The sequence below is a fragment of the Saccopteryx bilineata genome, chromosome 2 (genome assembly GCF_036850765.1).
Source record: "Saccopteryx bilineata isolate mSacBil1 chromosome 2, mSacBil1_pri_phased_curated, whole genome shotgun sequence".
Taxonomy (NCBI): Eukaryota; Metazoa; Chordata; class Mammalia; order Chiroptera; family Emballonuridae; genus Saccopteryx; species Saccopteryx bilineata.
Window position 1 is genome coordinate 292034145 of NC_089491.1, and position 18505 is coordinate 292052649.

The 18505-nt window shown below is 43.0% G+C and overlaps 1 protein-coding gene across 1 annotated transcript in view; it reads left to right on the forward strand.

Annotated features, from left to right (window-relative positions):
* Window positions 1–18505, forward strand: part of C2H1orf21 (chromosome 2 C1orf21 homolog) — a 202122-nt gene that overhangs the window by 56452 nt on the left and 127165 nt on the right. Inside the window, exon 2 of the mRNA XM_066261327.1 lies at window positions 14452–14671. Within this exon, the coding sequence (XP_066117424.1) occupies window positions 14578–14671 (94 nt within the window). The 5' untranslated portion in view covers window positions 14452–14577. The remainder of the gene's footprint in view (window positions 1–14451; window positions 14672–18505) is intronic.

Consider the following 18505-nt stretch of genomic DNA (forward strand, 5'->3'; position numbering starts at 1 on the left):
TTAAAAACGATGCAAGTCTGGCTGCTGCACTTCCTGCCTCGTAGATTGATGATCCTTGGCTGTTTTGCTGATGTCATTGTACATCTGTTTTATTTTGGGGGAGGAGTCTAACAAGGAAAGAGACTGGTTAATCCAGCAAGAGCCCATTACACTATGACTGATGAAGGGGAAGGCTCCTGTTTTATTTGTATTTGATTTGTTTACTTCATTGGGGAAAGCAAATGATCATGTCACCCTATAGAGAATTTCACTTCCTCTTTGACATACAAATAAACAGCCTCCCACGTTTCATTTATTTTTGCCACTGCTGGAAGGGTTGATTTAAAAAAAAACACACCCATATCGTTATGTTGTTTTCCTATATCATGACCTTCACTGTAGGGTAGGGAAGGGCAACCAATAAAATATATATATACATATATATATACATATACATATATATATATATATATATATATATATATATATATATATATGTTTTTTAAGAAATGAAGGAACTTTCACTACAAATGGCCCAGAAACTTAGGTCCATTAAAGCAAGGTGGGTGAGATGATGGCCAGCCACCCGCACAGCAGGGAGGCAGAAATGAGTCTTATCCTCAAAGGAGTCTTCATTTAGTTCACATCATTTGTCTTGGAGATGAGAATTCAGCTTTCACTAATTCATTAAAATAAAACATTAAAGTGTCTCTCTCTTTCCCTCTTGTCATCTTCGTCTGGCAGAATGCTCCCCAGCAATGGGTGCGTTTGCTTGTCCCACTGAAACCCTGTGTTCAGCTTGGAGTATAGCAAATGTATACGAGGTGTTGCTTGTTAGCAGGTGATAGACGCTAGCTAATCTGGGTTTTCCAGGGCTGAATTTTAACTGGCCACTTTATGGGCTCTGGTCCCTAGTAATGTGTACACTTCCTATTTATATTCCTTGACACTCAGGCTGTTGGAGCCCAGCCAGAAGGCTCCTGTGTTTTGTGATGTTCCCTTGCTGACCAGTATCGATCTGTGATCAGCCAAACCTGATTTGAGCAGCGAGTTTGCAGGCCCATGTCCTGGGGGGAATGTGGGTGTGCGGCAGTGCAGGGGACAGATTCAGTGGTCTTGGCTTTCTGTAGCTAGGTTGCCGGACCCTGAATTTTTAAATCCTGAACACTCATTTGTGTTCCAAACTTGTATTTACATTGAAAGCAGCTGTATGACATATTTTTGGGAGGAGCATGGTGAGATATAAAATAAATGAAATGAAATAGTTAGACACAGTACATCAAAAAAAAATAATTATAAGGAAATGTTTTTGGCAAACCAGGAAAAAGAGATGGGCTCCCTCCCCTCCTCCCCTTGCAACACTGGGAGAATTGTTTTGTTTACGGGCAGGGAGTTGTTAGGCAGACCTTTCTAAGCCATGGTGGTACGTCAGCCGTGAACTTGACCTTGTAATAAGTTAACTGATGCAGTTGTGGGTGTTGCAGCTACACAAAGCCCCTCAGGTACAGGGGTGGAGCTGTCACTCCGGTATATGTTTTTCTATCTCTTTCTTATTTCTTTTCTTCTTAATTTTCTCTTCTATTCATAGTTGTTGTTGTTTTTTTATTGTATGGACAAACGTTTCTTTATAAAAATAACCTTATTCAGAGAGTAATTTTACCAAATTATGGTGTAATTATACTATCAACATTTGGCCTCTTAAACAGCCTATAATAATTTGAAATCTTCAAGTGCACTTCTGGAAAAAGTTACTTTTTCATCATGTCCCTAGTTCTTCCAACCAGCACGCTTTTGTTTTTTAGCCAACATGTCGGGTAACAAATATTTATTAATCTCCTACTTTGTGCCAAGAATTGAACAGGATCAAAGACACCAAAAGCATGACTTGCCTTGGGAATAAAAATGATTTAGGACACCAAGACAAAAGCGCACAAGTCAATAATATAAAGCGATGGTATGGGAGATGTCCCAAGATTGTGTATATAATTATTTCCTAGATGAAAAATAAATGCTGACTTCAGAAAGAGGGGGATTCCCACAGGCCAGGTTAGACCGGGAAAAATAATTGAAGAAATATCACAACAACTATATAGATGATGAATGGGTCATGTGCACACATGCGGTCAAGGTTTCTTAGAGGAGATAAGACCTGTTCTGAACCTTGCAGAATGGGTAGATTTGAATAACAGGCAGAGATGAATTGGCAGGGCTTCCTATATCAGGTGAAACTGAGCTAAGGCTAGGGTTAGAAGATGAACATCGTTCCGGGGTCAGTAGCTGGAGACTGGATGGGCTGGAGCAGCGCCTGTCAATAGCTGGATGAGATTGGAGAGGGGGAGGGAAAGCCCTGACTCTCATCAGAAGGAATTTAAACTTTCTTTGGGAGACTTTTTTTTCCCTCCCTCCCTCCCTCTCTCCCTCTTTCCTTCCCTTTCTTCTTCCCTTCCTCCCTTCCTCTCTTCCATCTTTCTTTTTTGAGCACATATATTGAACTAAGCACTGTTAGAAGCTGGGGATATGATAAAGAACAAGAAACATATAATCTGTGTCTCTCAAGGAGTTGATATTCCAGACCTGTGGAAGCAACAGACAGGCAATTGGGAATTAAGAATCCTATACTCTATGAGGGCTATGCAGGGGAATTATGGGGTACACTGGGACTTTTGGGAAGGGACATCTCACATGAAATAGAAGTTAGCCAGGTGAAGGTGAGAAAGGAAAACAGGGCAGGTAACAGGCACAGAGGTAGGAAGACCAAGCCAGCCCACCACTCACCATTTTGGAGAGGTTTATTGAGTTCCTGTTCTCTGCCTAGCACCCAACACAGTTGGGGGGGACAAATACAGGAGATGGTGTCTTCCCTCAAAGCACTTAGTATCTATTTATAGAGAGCCGTCTAAGAAACACCAAATAACCGACTCTGAAAGTAAGAGTTTAGGAAAGAGCGAAAGGGAACGGAGGAAAAGAATGATGTGAAGGCTTCTTCCCGGAAGAGTAAAGCCATAGAGAGCGGGTGTCTGAGCGGAATCTTGAGGGAGCAGGGTGCCTGTGCCACCACCTGATGTGATGAAGAGAATACCAGTTACCTTAGAGCAGTAGAGAGAGGTGACAGTGAAGGGGTCCATGGGTCTGGGACTTGGCGGACTGTGAGTAAGTCACCTAAACCCTGGCCTTCCGTATTCTCCTCTGTAACGTTAAGTATATTGACCACAGTGGTCCCTGAGGACAAGTCTAGCTTGAAAGCCCACATATCTTGGGCTTGACCCCAGAGACAATAGTGAGTCCAGGAGGATTTGGGGCCTTGAGAAGGGCCTGACAGAATCACTGCAAAAAGAATTACAATTTGCCTTTGTTGTAGAAAATCAATAGGATAATTACTAAGTTATGAGAAGTATAGTTTTTTTTACTAACAATTGTCATCATGTTCTGATACTTTTAAAACTGCCAGTAGGATCATCCTGATATCTACAGGACCAATGCCCTGTGAGATTTTCTTGTCCCAAAAAAGCAAAATCCCCAAAAGAAATATGGCCAAGGGAAGAATGATGGACGGACAAGTGAGAGGTGTAGAGGCCGGGTCCAGAAAATAATCTACAAATACAGCGTTTGATGTGGAGTCGAAAAATTCTTTTAGATTTTCAGGGAGATCTTGGAATTAGAAAATTGAATTGGAGCAGTTCCCTTCCTAGGGTAGTAACGGCCGTGATGTAATAGGGGAGACGGTGGGCCAATGCTCTCCCAGATGCAGCCATATGGAGCAGCTTGTGGGTGTGCCTTTGTTCTATTCAGGTCCAAAGCTGGGCCACCCACTGGAGATCCCACAGAGATGACAGCTGGGCAGAATAGAATGTGGTCAAATCCTAAATGTGATACTCTGTGCCATACCTTTCTCCAAGCAAAGGGTTTATCGTTAAGACCTGGGTCTAGTTCTCTATTCAGACTTGCAACTTCCGTGTGCCAGACTAGGACCAAATGTGACCAAGGGGGCCTGGCTAATACATCTGGGTGCAGAACTGAGATCTCCTGTTGGCGGGACCCAGTCCTGTCTCTCCTGTGCATGGTCCAGTCCCCTCCAAGCTTGTCACACTGGGCTCATTCTCTAAGTACATTTTGCTGGATGAGTAGGAAAGAACACGCCATGTTCACTAATTGTGCTACTTTCAAATGGGGAGCATTGGGCTGACTTCAAATAATTATTTCAGAGTAGACTACAAATTTTGGGTAACATTTATATGAGGTCATACTAGCTCATAACCTGTAACCCTGTAATGTTCTTTAATAGCTTTTTAGTGGCTGAAGAAGAGCATCAAGGCTAGGGAAGAGCTTCTTGTTCTCCCTTTGATGTTTTTGTTATCTCAGAACCCACTAGCCATCACCCCAGAGATGAGGGAGGGTGAGGAGGGAAGGCAGAGTTGTAAGTGAGCTATGGGGCAGGAGAGCATCTCCTGGTCCATTAGAAAGGAGAGGCTGACTTTGCTTCGTCCTCCTGGGTCTCTTCCCTCAGATCCTTACTTTTGTTTTCTTTAAGTAGATGATTTCACAGAATGTGTTTTTGGCCTCGCTCTGCCAAATCAATGAAGTTTCCGAAAGTCTTGTGCATTTCTTGAGAGCAGCGTGAACACAGAGGTGCCTTTTTGGGGCTTTTGTTTTTGTAAACTCGGTAGGCTGCAGGGGCATTGATTTGTGCTATCTGAAAATGGTATTTATAATTAAATTGTGTTTGGTCTTCTAAGGACATTATTCTTAAATTTTTTTCTGTCTTAAAAAGCTGATCAAAGATTTAAATTTAACCCCCCAAGAACCCAACATAAAACCCCAAATCAAAAACACCTTGATTATTCAGATGGGTAAGTTTTAGAAGCACTGCTAAACATCTCTAGATTCTAACTGAAAGTCAGGAAATGGACATCAAGGTCTGGCTAACTTTACCCATTTTGGAATTTCTTGTTCCCTAATGGAATGTTGAGAACTAAATAAGCCCCCCTCCCTAAAAAATGATTGTTGAAATAAATAATTAGTGTAATTTTCTGAGGCAGATTAGAGCCAATAGTGTTAAGTGCCAAAAGCTTTCCAAATTGCATTAGACTAGTATAATATTACATATTATTCCCTCTCTAGCTTTTTAGGGAGTATATAATATACATCATTTTAAATTATCTATGATGGTTCAGATGAACATCTTTGTAGTTGTTGGTGAGGTATGAAAGAAGTCATGTGACCTAGGACACAGGGCTAAAGAGAAGTACCCCTCCTTAAAAGCCACTGATAGTTCTTTATGAGAAGAGTTTTCTAAAAGAATTCATTCAGGCCTGACCTGTGGTGGTGCAGTAGATAAAAGCATTGACCTGGAAACACTGAGGTCGCCAGTTCAAAACCCTGGACCTGCCTGGTCAAGGCATATATGGGAGTTGATGCTTCCTGCTCCTCCCCTCTTCTCTCTCTTCTTCTATCTCTCCTCTCCAAAATGAATAAATAAATAAAAATTAAAAAAAAAAAGAATTCATTCACCCAACCTCTATTGCAGACCTACTGTGTGCCTGATATTTGCCAGGAGGAATATAGAGAACCATAATGAGGGCATGGTCATGACCTTGGAAATCGAGCTGGTGGAGAAGACAGACACAGGAACACATACGAGCAGGAAGATGTGAACTGCACTTTCACTGAGGCTGTGACAAAGCTAGAGAGAGTTGACTGGCCTTTGACTTGTGCATTTTGCCTTCAGAGGCCTGGGATATGCCACACAGAGGCTGACCTCCCTGGTCCCAACACTACAGGGACACAGGCACTGCCCAGGGCTCTCTTTGCAGGAGCCATGCATGGACCATGAACTTTTGCTACAGAAAGTTCGGTCTCCTTGATTATTTTGGTCCAGTTCCTAAGAACCACTGAGGCACCATAGTTAACCTCTCGTCTCTCTTACCATTTCTTCTTCCTAGTCCGTTTGCCTATGCCCCTTTCTTCTTAAACTTCATCCCCATCCCATTAAGTAATAATGATGATGGTGATGATGATGGCAATAACTATCGTGTATTAATTGTTTTCTAATTGCCAGGTACCGTTGTAAGCACTTTACATACATCATCTCATCTTCTCCTCTCAAAATTCATGTGGTCTTGTCCCATCTTATACATGAGGACCCAGGGTACTGTGAAGTTTATAACTTACCCAAAGCCACGGAACTCCCTTCCCTCACAAAACCACAACATATCATGTGTAACCTTTGCCTCTGTTGATCTTGTATGGCATGTGTGTGTCTGTGTGTGTGCACGAGAGTGAGAGAGACACTAAGGCCTTCACCGCCAAAAAGTTGTTACCTGTTTGCTTCCTCTAAGTTTTTAGGGCACTTCCAGATCACGAGCTGTTCTGGTTGGCACTTGCATGTTCTAGAAGACAGAATTTCAGATAGCTGGGGCTTACCTTTAGCGACACTTATTTGAGTCAGCAGCTCTCTGTCCAGCGGGTATGGTGGGGTCACTCAGTCACAGGATCATTGCTGACTTCCCCGCAGACCTGGCGCAGTGTGGCCTGAGGCAGAGCACAGAGAGAGAAAGAGATCTTAGACCAGTCTGCACCAGTCTCTCATGGGTGATTCCACTCATTTTAGTGGAAAGGGGGAAAAGGAGGAAAGGTTCATTTGGGAGGGAAACACTGTTTTTCAATTTCTAGGATTCAGAGCTTTTCCAAGTGTTACTATATTACTTGGTTAAAGTAGATAATTCTGAGACCATTAAATATATCCATACTGAAATACTAATGCTAAAGTCTTCAAATAAAGTATAAGCAGACTTGTCTTGTTCTTTGCAAATGATTTTCATATTTTCTCCTAATTGATTATTTAGCTAATTCATATCTATTGTGTCTATTGGTTATATTCTCTTTTTTTCTACCCTAATAATCAGCTTAAGGCTGAAACATGAACCAGGCCAGAATTAAGTTTAGAGAGAGAACTGAACAAAAAAACGTGGTGCCCAGCAGTCTCGTGTGAAGTTGAGTGATGAAAACATATGTGCTTTTCCTCTGTGCACATCAGACAGAGATCAATGGCATCTGACTCTTGTCCTTGGCACCGTGAAAGTGACAGTCCAGTTTCCAAGGGGTTAAGCCAGCTGCAGTTTGGTTGTACTTTACGATGTTAAAGGCGCTCAACAGCCAACGTTGACATGACATCTGTTTCGCTGTCCTCACCGGTAAATGCTTACTGAGGGTCTAAGACCAGCGCATTATGCTGGGTGTTCTGCAGCTCTCATTGCATACAATAAAGGTGAGGCAAGCACTAATTTAATTAACTGGAAATAGTCTGACTTTCAAGAACATCTCCGCTCCTTTCTTTCCCTGCAGTATGCATTAGTCATTGGGATTTTGTTTTATTTTATTGTTTATGATCTGTTAGCCCTGAGTGCTAGCCCTTCAAGGGCAGGAGGCATATCTGTTCTTCACAATAGATTTCAACACGCAGATCACCCAGGCTGTTCTTCAGTGGCCATTCGGGAAGGATCATAACTTATTTGTTTAGATTAAAATCAGATTGTGCTTTTAAAGGAATTCATACTTTTTCTATTTTTAGTTTCTTGTCATTTCTTGATTTTTGTTTTTCCCTTTCCATCTGTTTCACTTATTTTCACTGGGGCTGCCTGTAGGAGCCCTGTAGGCAAACTGATTCCACCCAATGTTTGCGAAAGGCCATGACTTTGAAAGGCAATGCCCTGCACCTGGTGTAGCAGATTATGCACAGAAGAATATTGCCTTGCATTTGTAAGCACTTTCCAAAGCATTTCATTATCTACCTGGATTTGCAAAACAATTTTTAAAAAGAGGGGAACTGCTGTCATTATTAGGGTACTGACAGAGAAATCACATGGTTTTGTCCCAAGTGACGTGGTAAACAAGCAACACTGCCATCAAGAGATCACTGTCATGATTGTCATGATACAAAAGGCTCCCCGCTAACACAGGTGGACAACTTCCTGAAAATACCCTTGCTATTCTGAGTCTTGGAAGTAGAAAGAAGACAGAGAACCCAAGGCCCAGGAATCTCTGCCGTTGGCCTTGATCACTGAGCAGCACATATGCAGGTAATACAAGAGTAGAGATTTTGGTTGCAAGATGAGGCACTGAACTCTTAAATCCTTAGCTGAAGAACAATTACTTCACAAGCTTTTTCTAACTAGTTTCTTCCAAGAAATGTATATATACACTAAGTGAGAGGAGGGGAGGTAGAGAGACAGACTCCCACATGCACCCCAACCAAGAACCACTCAGGAAACCCTATCTGGGGCCAGTGCTCAAATCAGCCAAGCTATTCTCAGTGCCCAGAGCCAATGTTTGAACTAGTGCTAGTCAATCCACTGGCTGCAGGAGGGAAAGAGAGAGAAAAGTGGGGGGGGGGGGGGGGGAGAGAAGCAGATGGTTGCTTCTCCTGTGTGCCCTGACCAGGCATTGAACCTGGGACTTCCACACACCGGATCAATGCTCTACCACTGAGCCAACCAGCAGGGCTATGAAATATTTTAAAAATTCATTTAATTTTCATTCATTAAAAAGGTGGACAGAAAAGAGGAGAAAGGGAAGATATAAGTTTTGTTTATTTTATTTTATTTTATTTTTCACTTTTAACACTGTTGAACACTCCTGGGCTGAAACATCATTGTGGTAGTCTTTAGATATCACAGGGATTCCTGAAACTTTTGGGGGGAAAAATTGTTTGCAAGTATGTCCTAATTGGGTAAAAGTTGAAACAAAGTTTGTAAGTAAATTGGTTCCAGGTAAGAAATGGCCTCTTCGTAAGTGGTCGTTCCATTCTTAGCATCACTTGGGCCTATGTTCAGGTAGATCATAGAATCAGAGAGAAAGGGTCAGAGAGAGGAAGTCCAGCAGCCTTGGTCCCAAGGCAGGAGTGTGAACTGAGACCATTCCCACTCAAGTCCTCCTGCCATTTGTCACCTTGCCTTCTCGTCCCCACCTCTCACTGCAGAAATTCCAGCAGAAATGTATTGTCTTGCACAGGACGTTTTCTTGTTTCTGAGAGACACCTCCGTACAATCATTATTTGTGGAAGTGAGAGTTTTCCCAGAAAGACAGCAGAAGCCCAGCTTCCTGTTTCTTAGGAGATAATCGCATATTGTCACCTGTCATGCCACCAAATGAGTGTGAGGCGAGGGACGAGTATCCTCTCTGATGCCAGCAGTCGCTTGTAACAGGAAGGTTTGACTTTCCCCCGATTACTCTCGCGGCAAATGTGACAGCTCTCTATGCATTATTTTTAACGCTCACAATGGAATGTAAAACGGCGTTAACAGTAGCCCGAGGATACCGAAGCTTCACAACCAGGAATCAAGTTCCGCCTGCCTTTCTTCATCCCCGCAGTGGGCTGCGGTATTAACACTCATTACCGGGAAGCAGAGCAGATGGGCAAACAGACTGATTAGTTATTTATACATAAATTTTTTTTTTCTATTCGGAGCTGAGATGTTGGCTCTTTCTTCAATAAAAGAAAGGCTTTAGATGTTGCCTTATCTTGGTTTCCCTTTTTAATCAGAAGAAGAAAGGGGGCAATTTGCTCCTGATCTATTAATAACGTGGCAATGTATTTTTCTTAACTGCTGACTTCATAGCTCTCAGTGTGCCCATTGCAATTAGAATTTGATTTCTCTCCAATCCTCTAAGCTGCATGTGGGATATTCATATTCTTTCTAGTCTAAGGTTTCTTTTTGGAGCTTACCACTTTTAATTCATGTTTTAGAAGTATCTTTCTTGACGAGGAAACTGTTTATAGTATTTTTGGCTTTTCTATTCAAAATGAAAAAAAATCCATGACTAATTGGTGGAAAATTATCCATCACATTATGTAAATATAAATATTTTCCCACAGACTTTTTTTTAAAGGTCAGCTATCTCTTTGACTTTTTTCTGAAAACAAATATTGCTTATTTTTTTCCTTCCCAGTTTTATAAAAGTAGGGTTTTTGTTTTGTTTTGTTTTGTTTTTGATGAAGCTGTGCTTCCAGTTTAAACCACCAAGTTAAAGAAAAAAGCCATCAGCAATTTCACTGCTGGGTATATATCCAAAGGTAGGGTTATCCTTTCTGAAGAGCTGTCTGCACCCCTGTGTTCATTGCGGCATCCTTCACAATAGCCAAGGGCTGGAAGCAACCTAAATGTCTGTCAACAGGTGAATGGATCAAGCAAAGGTGATAAATAGATATATTATTTAGCCTTAAAAAAAGAAAAAATATCATTTACAAAACATGGAGGAAACTTCAGGGAATAAAGTTAAGTTATAAAAAAGCCAAAGAAAGGCAAATACTATGTGGTTGCACGGTATTACAGTAGTAAAACTCAGGATAAACAGAGAGTAGACTCGTGGCTACAAGAGGTTGGGAGGTGGGGGGAAATGAGAGAGGCTTGTAATAGGGTACAGACTCTGAGTTACAAGATGAATAAGGCCTGGCACTAAATTAAATTAGCTCAGAGCATTGTGGATAGGGATCGCAATCTCTCACTGTATGCAACAGGTCCTGTAGCCATACGACCATTTGGAGAGACTTTTACACAAAGTCGTGGACAATTAATTAGACCCCATGGTCTTAGAGGGGCTGACGATCCTATCGTATAGATTCTTTAGCTTAAAAAAATCATCCTCAGTGAGGTTGGTTTTAGAAGCTTCCATCAAACATCAAAGAGATGTCTCGGTTTAATTCTCACGCTGTGATCTGTGACTTCAGAAACAGCATACTGTTAATAACAATATGTGAAAACAGGATTCTCAGATCTGCTCACTGTGGCTGTCTCTGTATGCTCATTTGCACCATCAGAATTACCTCTAAGTGGTGTGGTTTCAAGGAGGTAAATGAATAGACCATGTGGGGGTTGGGAGAGAAAGGCCAAGCTAAGCTAATGCAAAAAATGGCAGCTACAAGATGCTGCTAGGGTTTATGTGAAGGGCAGTGCAAACCAAAGGGAAATTACTGTAGCAGCAATTAGGGGTACCTTTCTGAAGATCTGGTCTATCTGAGGTCTTGAGTTCAAGTAAGAGAATTTTCAGCCTTGATATGCATCAGGCTGTAGAAGACGCAGTTCAGGGGTGTTTTAGTGATTTCTTTTTTAGCTCCTTTATTGTCTTACAAGACTGAGTCAGGTGTCTGTGGTGTGAACTCCCCTGCCATCCTATATTGAACCTGCAGTAGGGGTGCCACATTGCTGTGAAACTGGTCTTTCTAATGAGTTCCTTTCTCTGAATGTTCAGTGTTCTATGGTGCTAAGGCAGAAACCCTATCTTGTCTTGTTTACCCCTGTGTGCTCAATTCCTACCAAACACATGTCTGTCACTTAGTAATTTTCAATAAATATCTGTTGGTGAAATATATGAATGATTGGACAATTGTTTATGTGCAGAATGCAGGTGACATAGTCAAAAACTTTCTGCAGTGATCCATGGTCAGCTTTATGAATTGTAAATCATGTCTAATCTGCCTGTTAACATGTCCCTCACCTCTATGCCTGAATAATAGGGAAGTCCTTTAAAATTCTTCTATGGTTTATATTTGTTAGCTTACTGCAGTGTATTGGATTAACATGTGATTTCAACTTTTAAATTCAAGTAAGATTTTTTGATACAAACACAACTTTAAAACACCAGACCATTGTTTTCAGGGGTCGGTAGCAAAGGATAATTGATGTCTTAGAGTCTTGATTTTACTTCCTGGACAGCATGAGTCTGTAACAGGAAATTGCAGTGAGGAGGAGGAAAGAGAGAATCCCAGAGAGACGACTGTAAATTGTCACTGGGTTATCCCTTGTCCTTAGGTTTGGAAATTCTGTTAGGGTTTCCCACCCTCCTTCCTATTTTCACTTTGTTTATTCTGAAGGGGTAGCAGCAGACAGGGAGGCAAATGAGGTTTTCCCCTGTGTACGTATGAGGTGCTTTTCCCACACTCCTTTTGTAAAAGAAAGGCATTCATTCTGGGAGCCCACATGTGTGATCCTGTGATTGTACCTGGTGATGCTAGAGATGCGGAGTTGGGCGGGGGATGCTGCCCCGGTAAGTGCTGGCAGGGAAGGCAGACCTGTTCCAGCAGCACTCACGACCACCCTTTGCCTGCTGAGAGCAGAACCGAGTCCGCCTCCTTTCATTCGTCTTGTCTCAGATTTCAGTGATGTGTCTTTGAAAACTACGATAGATTGACAGAATGGATTTTGACACCACTAACTTAATATCTCTCAAAGTATGCTCAAATTTGGATCAGAAAGTGTAAAGTGACGGAAGGAGATCTGACTTTGGGGTGATGGGCACACAATGCAGTACACAGATGACATGTCATAGAATTGTACACTTGAAGGTTACATAATTTTATTAACCAGTGTCACCCCGATATATTTAAAAATAAAGGAAGAACTGGCCAGATGGCTCAGTTGGCTAGAGTATCATCCTAAAAATAAAGGAAGAAATAGAGATCCCATGTTTTATTATACAAACATTTGGAATGGGAAAGACTCTGTATATCTTACGACATTTTGTAGTTCGTCTTTAGGTTGGATAAAGTTAGTTAGCAAGGCCCCTCCAGGCCCTCCACAGAGCACAGCAGTGTGCTCCTCCTCCCTGCTCTGCCCCCGTATTGACCCTTATGAGCACATGCGACACTCATGCACACGCACACATGCTGCGCTCTTCTACATTCTAGTTTCTATCTTAGCCTGGGCAGTCGCTTACATCTGGATGGTGCCACTGTCCTCTCAGCCTGGCACATTGCTACTGAACTTTTAAGACCCTAAAATACCACTTCTTCTTTTAATCCTGACTTTGCCTAATAAATCGTAATTTAATTTGCTGTTTTGAATTGTCATAGATTCTTGTGAAACCTCTGTCATGGCCCTTACTACACACTGTAGTGTGTGGATTTTTCTTTGTAAATGCGAGCACATCTCCCCCATCATACCCCTAAGCTTTATAGGCCAAGAGGAGTAGCCCATCAAATCAAAATACTGTTTTCTTAAAGACATTTCTGTGAAATAATGATAAGAATGAGGATGGGTATTATGGGTATGTTCCACATAGTTTCAAAAACATGAAAATGTGTTAAGACGAGGTTACCTAATAATGTAGAAAAACGATAAGATTAACCAATCTGGAGAGGGGAACATCTTCCATGTTTGTAAAACCTCACCAGCTACCCTTGTACTTCCTGTTAATGACTTAATGTAATCGGTGATAGAACATAGTCTGAAAACTCTGCAAAGACATGGCAAGTGTAGCCATAGAGTCAATGCTGAAATGTGCCTTTGCTTGGCTTAATTGCACATCATTACCTTTGCATCTGAGTTCATTTATTGGGTTGATTGAGAATTGCCTTGCAGTGTTAGGTGGAGCTAGAGGGCAGCAATCTTGTTGGGAGGGAAGGTCTGCAGCTGTGCTTTGGTAGCTCTGTTCTTGAGACTGGAAACTTCAATTCTTTGCAAGTGGGAGAGGAGAGTCCTGGTAGGAGGGTGCTGTGGAGAAAGAGCAGTGGCTGACGCTTCTTTTCTCTGCCCTGGGTGTGAGGAGGTGAGGGCCCGTATTGCAGTGGGATGAGTGGGGAGAGTGGCTCGATGGTCCAAAGGCAACCTCTGTAAGTCATCCACAGGAATGGAAGAAGGATAAGGGAAATAAAAGAATAAAATAGTCAAAATGAGCAGATTGAGCAGAGCAAACCCTGAGAATTTGGGCCGTGACCTCGGCTGGGGCAAGGGAGGTAAATTCACTTAACTAAGGAATTCTCTCCTTTGTGGTTTATCCATAAATACTGTTAGCCTTTATTGGAGGTCAGGTTAAGGCACCAGGCTCTGAAGGAGCTATGCAACTGCCTTTCTTGCCTTCACATTCCTGCATTTGCTCAATCCTTGAAACATTCAGCAGAAAATGGACAAACATTAAGTGTTAAGTCCTTGTTCTCCAAAACAGTGTCATCTCAGGTAAAATGAAATACAGAACCCCCAGAAATATGTAAAGTAGCCGATACATGGTCCAGCCTGAGGAGGAAGGCCGCCTCCTTGCCTCAAAGGCTCAGGAGCTGAGCAGACCAGGCCCGCGGGGCAGATGGGGGAGATGGGGAACTCTGTCCAGCATCCTGAGTGATTTGAAGGTTTGTGATAATGCGGACCGTTAGCAAGCTTACCTGCTCCTCCCATATGTGTGTGGCAAGTATATAGTAGGGCTCAGATAGCTATGTGAATAAATATATATATTTTTTGTATCTCCTCAAAAAGTTCTGCCACATGTGGCACAGGGGCCACGTCTCCTGCTCCTGCTTGCTGAGTGGGGATCGGGTGGGGTGGCCCGTGTGGCACTGTGTTCTGCGGGGCCCGTCGCAGCCCCGGCACAGTGAGGCCATGCAAGGGTTTGAGAGCATTGCCAGCCAGTGCCACCACACGGCAGGGCCACAACACCCAGACACGAGTTTTGTTTTACGTGTTCTGACCTAGCGTTTGCTTCTTGCAGGTGCGCCCATCTTGACCGACTCAGCAGGCAGGCCGATTTTCTTTGTGGTTAAAGAAAAGAAAAATGTCCCCGTGTCTGTAGAGATGATTTGCAGTCCAGCCCGGCTGAAGCTGAGCGAATGAGACTATGGGCTGTGCCTCCGCCAAGCATGTGGCCACTGTTCAAAACGAAGAGGAAGCCCAGAAAGGGAAGAACTACCAGAACGGAGATGTGTTTGGCGGTGAGTGCCCTTGAACTTTATTCTTAACTTGCTGGCTAGGCCTTTTGCTTCTTTGGGAGTGGATCCTGATAGCGTTACTGTATTGTCCTTCTTGGTGGGGGGGGAGGGCTGCTGAAAAAGGGCTGATGAGATGCCATGGACACAGTACAGGTCTCATACATTGGACAGTTTTCATTATCTTTCTATGTACAGGACTGCATGGAGGTTTTATGCAGAAGCTAGCAGTTAAATCAAGTTTTCAGTAACCAGTAGGACTTAAAGAGATGCGTGGGACAACATCCAAAGGGTGTCCTGGCAGAGAACTGTTAAGACTGAAAACAGAAAGGGCCGGAAGTGGAGAGAGTGAGGATTTCTAAATGAGAGAGGTGTTGTTTAGGGTTAATAGAAAGTTACTCTTTATGTGAATGATAAAATGTCAGATTCAATAATAGAGTGAATTTCATCATTATCTTTTAGCCTTTCTATGATGTTTCCTGGGGACTCTAAAACGAAGGTCACAAACAGCCAACTCATGGCCACATCTGGCCTGCAAATACATTTTCTTTGGACCCCCCCCAGGGAATTTTAACATGAAAAGCAAGACAGCCTTTAAAAATCAGGATGCTTAGGTCCTGGCTGGTTGGCTCAGTGGTATAGCATCAGCTCAGCATGTGGAAGTCCCGGGTTCAATTCTCGTCTAGGGCACACAGGAGAAGTGCCCATCTGCTTCTTCACCCTTCCCCTTCTCCTTCCTCTCTGTCTCTTTTTCCCCTCCTGCAGCCAAGGTTCCATTGGAGCAAAGTTGGCCCGGGTGCCAAGGACGGCTCCATGGCCTCTGCCTCAGGCACTAGAATGGCTCCAGCAACAATAGAGCAGCATCCCAGGTGGGCAGAGCATTGCCCCCCTGGTGGGCATGCAGATTGGATCCTGATCGGGTGCATGCGGGAGTCTGTCTGACTGCCTCTCTCCATTTAACTTTGGAAAAATACAAAAAAAAAAAAATCAGCATGCTTCACATAAAACCCCAAACTTCTTTAGAAGATCTTGCAACACTGGGTCCCCATTCCCAGAAGCAACAGTCAGTATGGTGGGTAGCGGTGTCCCCTTCATCAGGCGATGGCCTCCAGGGAACCACTAAGGCTTCCTATGATGGCACATCAAGCCCCGTCCACTCACTGACCATTGATGTTACCTGCCAGGCCACTCCTCAGCTTTTGAGTTCACCTCATCTTAAGTTTGTTCCTTGGAAGATCAGTTAGTGCTCCAGTGGAGTGTGTCTGTGTGTTAGTACAAGATTCTAGCTAGTCCAAGGCCAATGAACCAGTTACTGTTGAATCACTTTAACTATAATTCCTACTCCTTGACATTTGCATGGTACTTGTATCCATAAAAGTGCCTCTTCCTCTCTTGTTCAGTAAAAAACCTTGTTGAAATAACGTTTACATGTAAATAGCTAAAGCTGCACTATTCTGTCACTGTCAAATAATTCTACTACATTTAGTCTCTAATGGTTGCTCCATTGTAATGGTTGGTTCAGTCCCCTGGTGAAGAGTTGGGAATGCTGTAGAAGGGCTAATGCTCTGTCTTAACATGATATAGTATACGTGGGGAAGAGGGTTTTGTTTTGCTTTAAGAAGTATTTGTTGCCTGGAATGAACGTGCTTCTAGTGGAGACTGTAAAATTTAGAGCTGCAGAGAGGAGTAATATAGCATTTACATAAAACTAGAATCTAGATCACTGAAACCACAGTTTCTGGAAAAACAGCTCATTGGAACCCAAACATCCATTTGCTAATTTAGTGACAACTTTTATAGCCAAGAACACTTTCTATTGTTCTAAAGTACCACTTGTACTTTGCAAATGCTAGCATTTAATAAAGGAGCCTTGTATTAGACAACTGCGGTCTCAGGATCTCCATGGCATTCAACAACAGGCACGGCTTTCTTGATCATGAGTTGGGAGGTTCTGCCCCATGCTCTTCCTCTTCCTCCCGGGACGAGTGAGCCAAGGGGGCATGCCCTCCTTTTGCAAAGGGGAAAAGTGCAAGCAATATACAAAATGCCACTTCAGATTGGGCATAGAGCTGGCACACTATCACTTGTACCAGCATTCAAGTCAAGTCACCTGAACAGGTTCAAAGACAAGAGGCAGAGAAATACATCCGACCTCAGTGCATTCATGGCAAGGGTGGATGGAGAGAAAGGTCGAGAATTGGGACTGATAATTCAGTCCACCCCGAGCATGTGCAGCTGAGGTCTCCGCTGACTTTTCTTCATCCATCCACTATTCAGATTGAAGTGTTACTTGATCCTGCATTCGTCATCTTGCTATTCTCTCTAATAAACATTTGCAGTGATACGAGGAGGGAGAGAGCTTCATACACCAGTCAAGGGAGCTAGTTTTTCTAGTCTCACAAGAGGCTGGGGGGAGAATAGTCAGAGTCCATTATGCATTGCAGAGCCAGTAGCCTAGGTATTGCTGAATGCTGGTGTTTGACTCTGACAAGAGCAGGTCCTGTCTGTGTTTTTCCATTGAAATTCGTTTGCAAGCAGAAGAGTACAATCCCCAATGGTATATGACCCACTTTTAACCGTTTGATATTTTTTGTTACTCATTGTTTCGGTGATCTATCACCACATGTAACAAAGGACCCCAAACTGAGTGGTTTGAAGCAGCACTGATTTATTATTTCTCATGATTCTATGGGGAAGCTGGAGTTCATCTATTGTATTTGCCTGGGCTCAGTCTTGACAGCTGCATTCAGCTGGGAACTCAGCTGGGCTCAACGGAGCTTAACTGGGTTCAACTGACCAACAGGGCTTGAGGTCTCTCTGTCCACTGGGCCCCTCCCTCCAGCTAGGCAGTCCAGCCTTTCACGTGGGTGCAGGCTTCCAAGGAATAAAGGAGAAGGTGCCAGGCCTCTTAAGTCCGGAGCTTGAAAGTCTAAGAATGTCACTTTTGCTACAAGTCACAGGACCCGCCCAGGGTCAGGAGAGCATGAAGGATCTCCGTCTCCTGGGTCTGTGCCACAGGGAGGGGAGGAATTGTTGGGGGCTGTCTTTAGAAACAGATCACCACACCCATTGTGAGAAGCAACGAGAACCCCATGAATAGATTATAGTCCAGTCTGGACAGTTACATCCTGCTTTCTAAATCACGCATCAATTTTTCACCGAGTCAAGTGGCCTCACTCACTTTTTAAAAGCTAAATGTTTTTAAGTGTTTGAAAATGTTATTACCACATGTTGTTGAAGTGTTGACAAAGTCTGTGAAGTGAGGCATACATGGGGCCGGCTCTGAAGTCTATGTCTCGTGATACATGTATTCACAAGCATTTGATCCTTTTCTTAAAGGTGTTAATTTCATTTCAGAGCTTCCCAGGAAACACTGTGGAGCATTGATAAGCAATGTGATTTTACAAATGCTAATTACTTTTTTTTTTGAAGCAGTTTGATCTCTGTGATGTTTGGTTTATTTAGGAGGCTGACCACTCCAAATGTGTGTGACAGTTTATGTAGGCTATGCCACCATCGAGGAGTCAGCGAGAAATGGGCATCTTAATTTCTAGATTTCATAGAATTCAGGAGATCATTGACGAGGAAATTTATCACTGACATTTACCTATAGACTTTCTGTCACTTTAAATATAGAAGCATAAAAGGCTTCGGAACTAGAGTCGTGCCTTACATCCGATGACCCTTTCAGAAGTAACATCCCGGCCAGATAGCTCATCTCCAGATTGGAATTTCCTTCCCTCATTGGTCAGGGCAGATGTGAGGAATGGTCAGCAGATCCTCTGAGGTCATTCGGAGGACAGCTGAGTGGATTGCCAAGACCAGCTTGCATAAAATCAG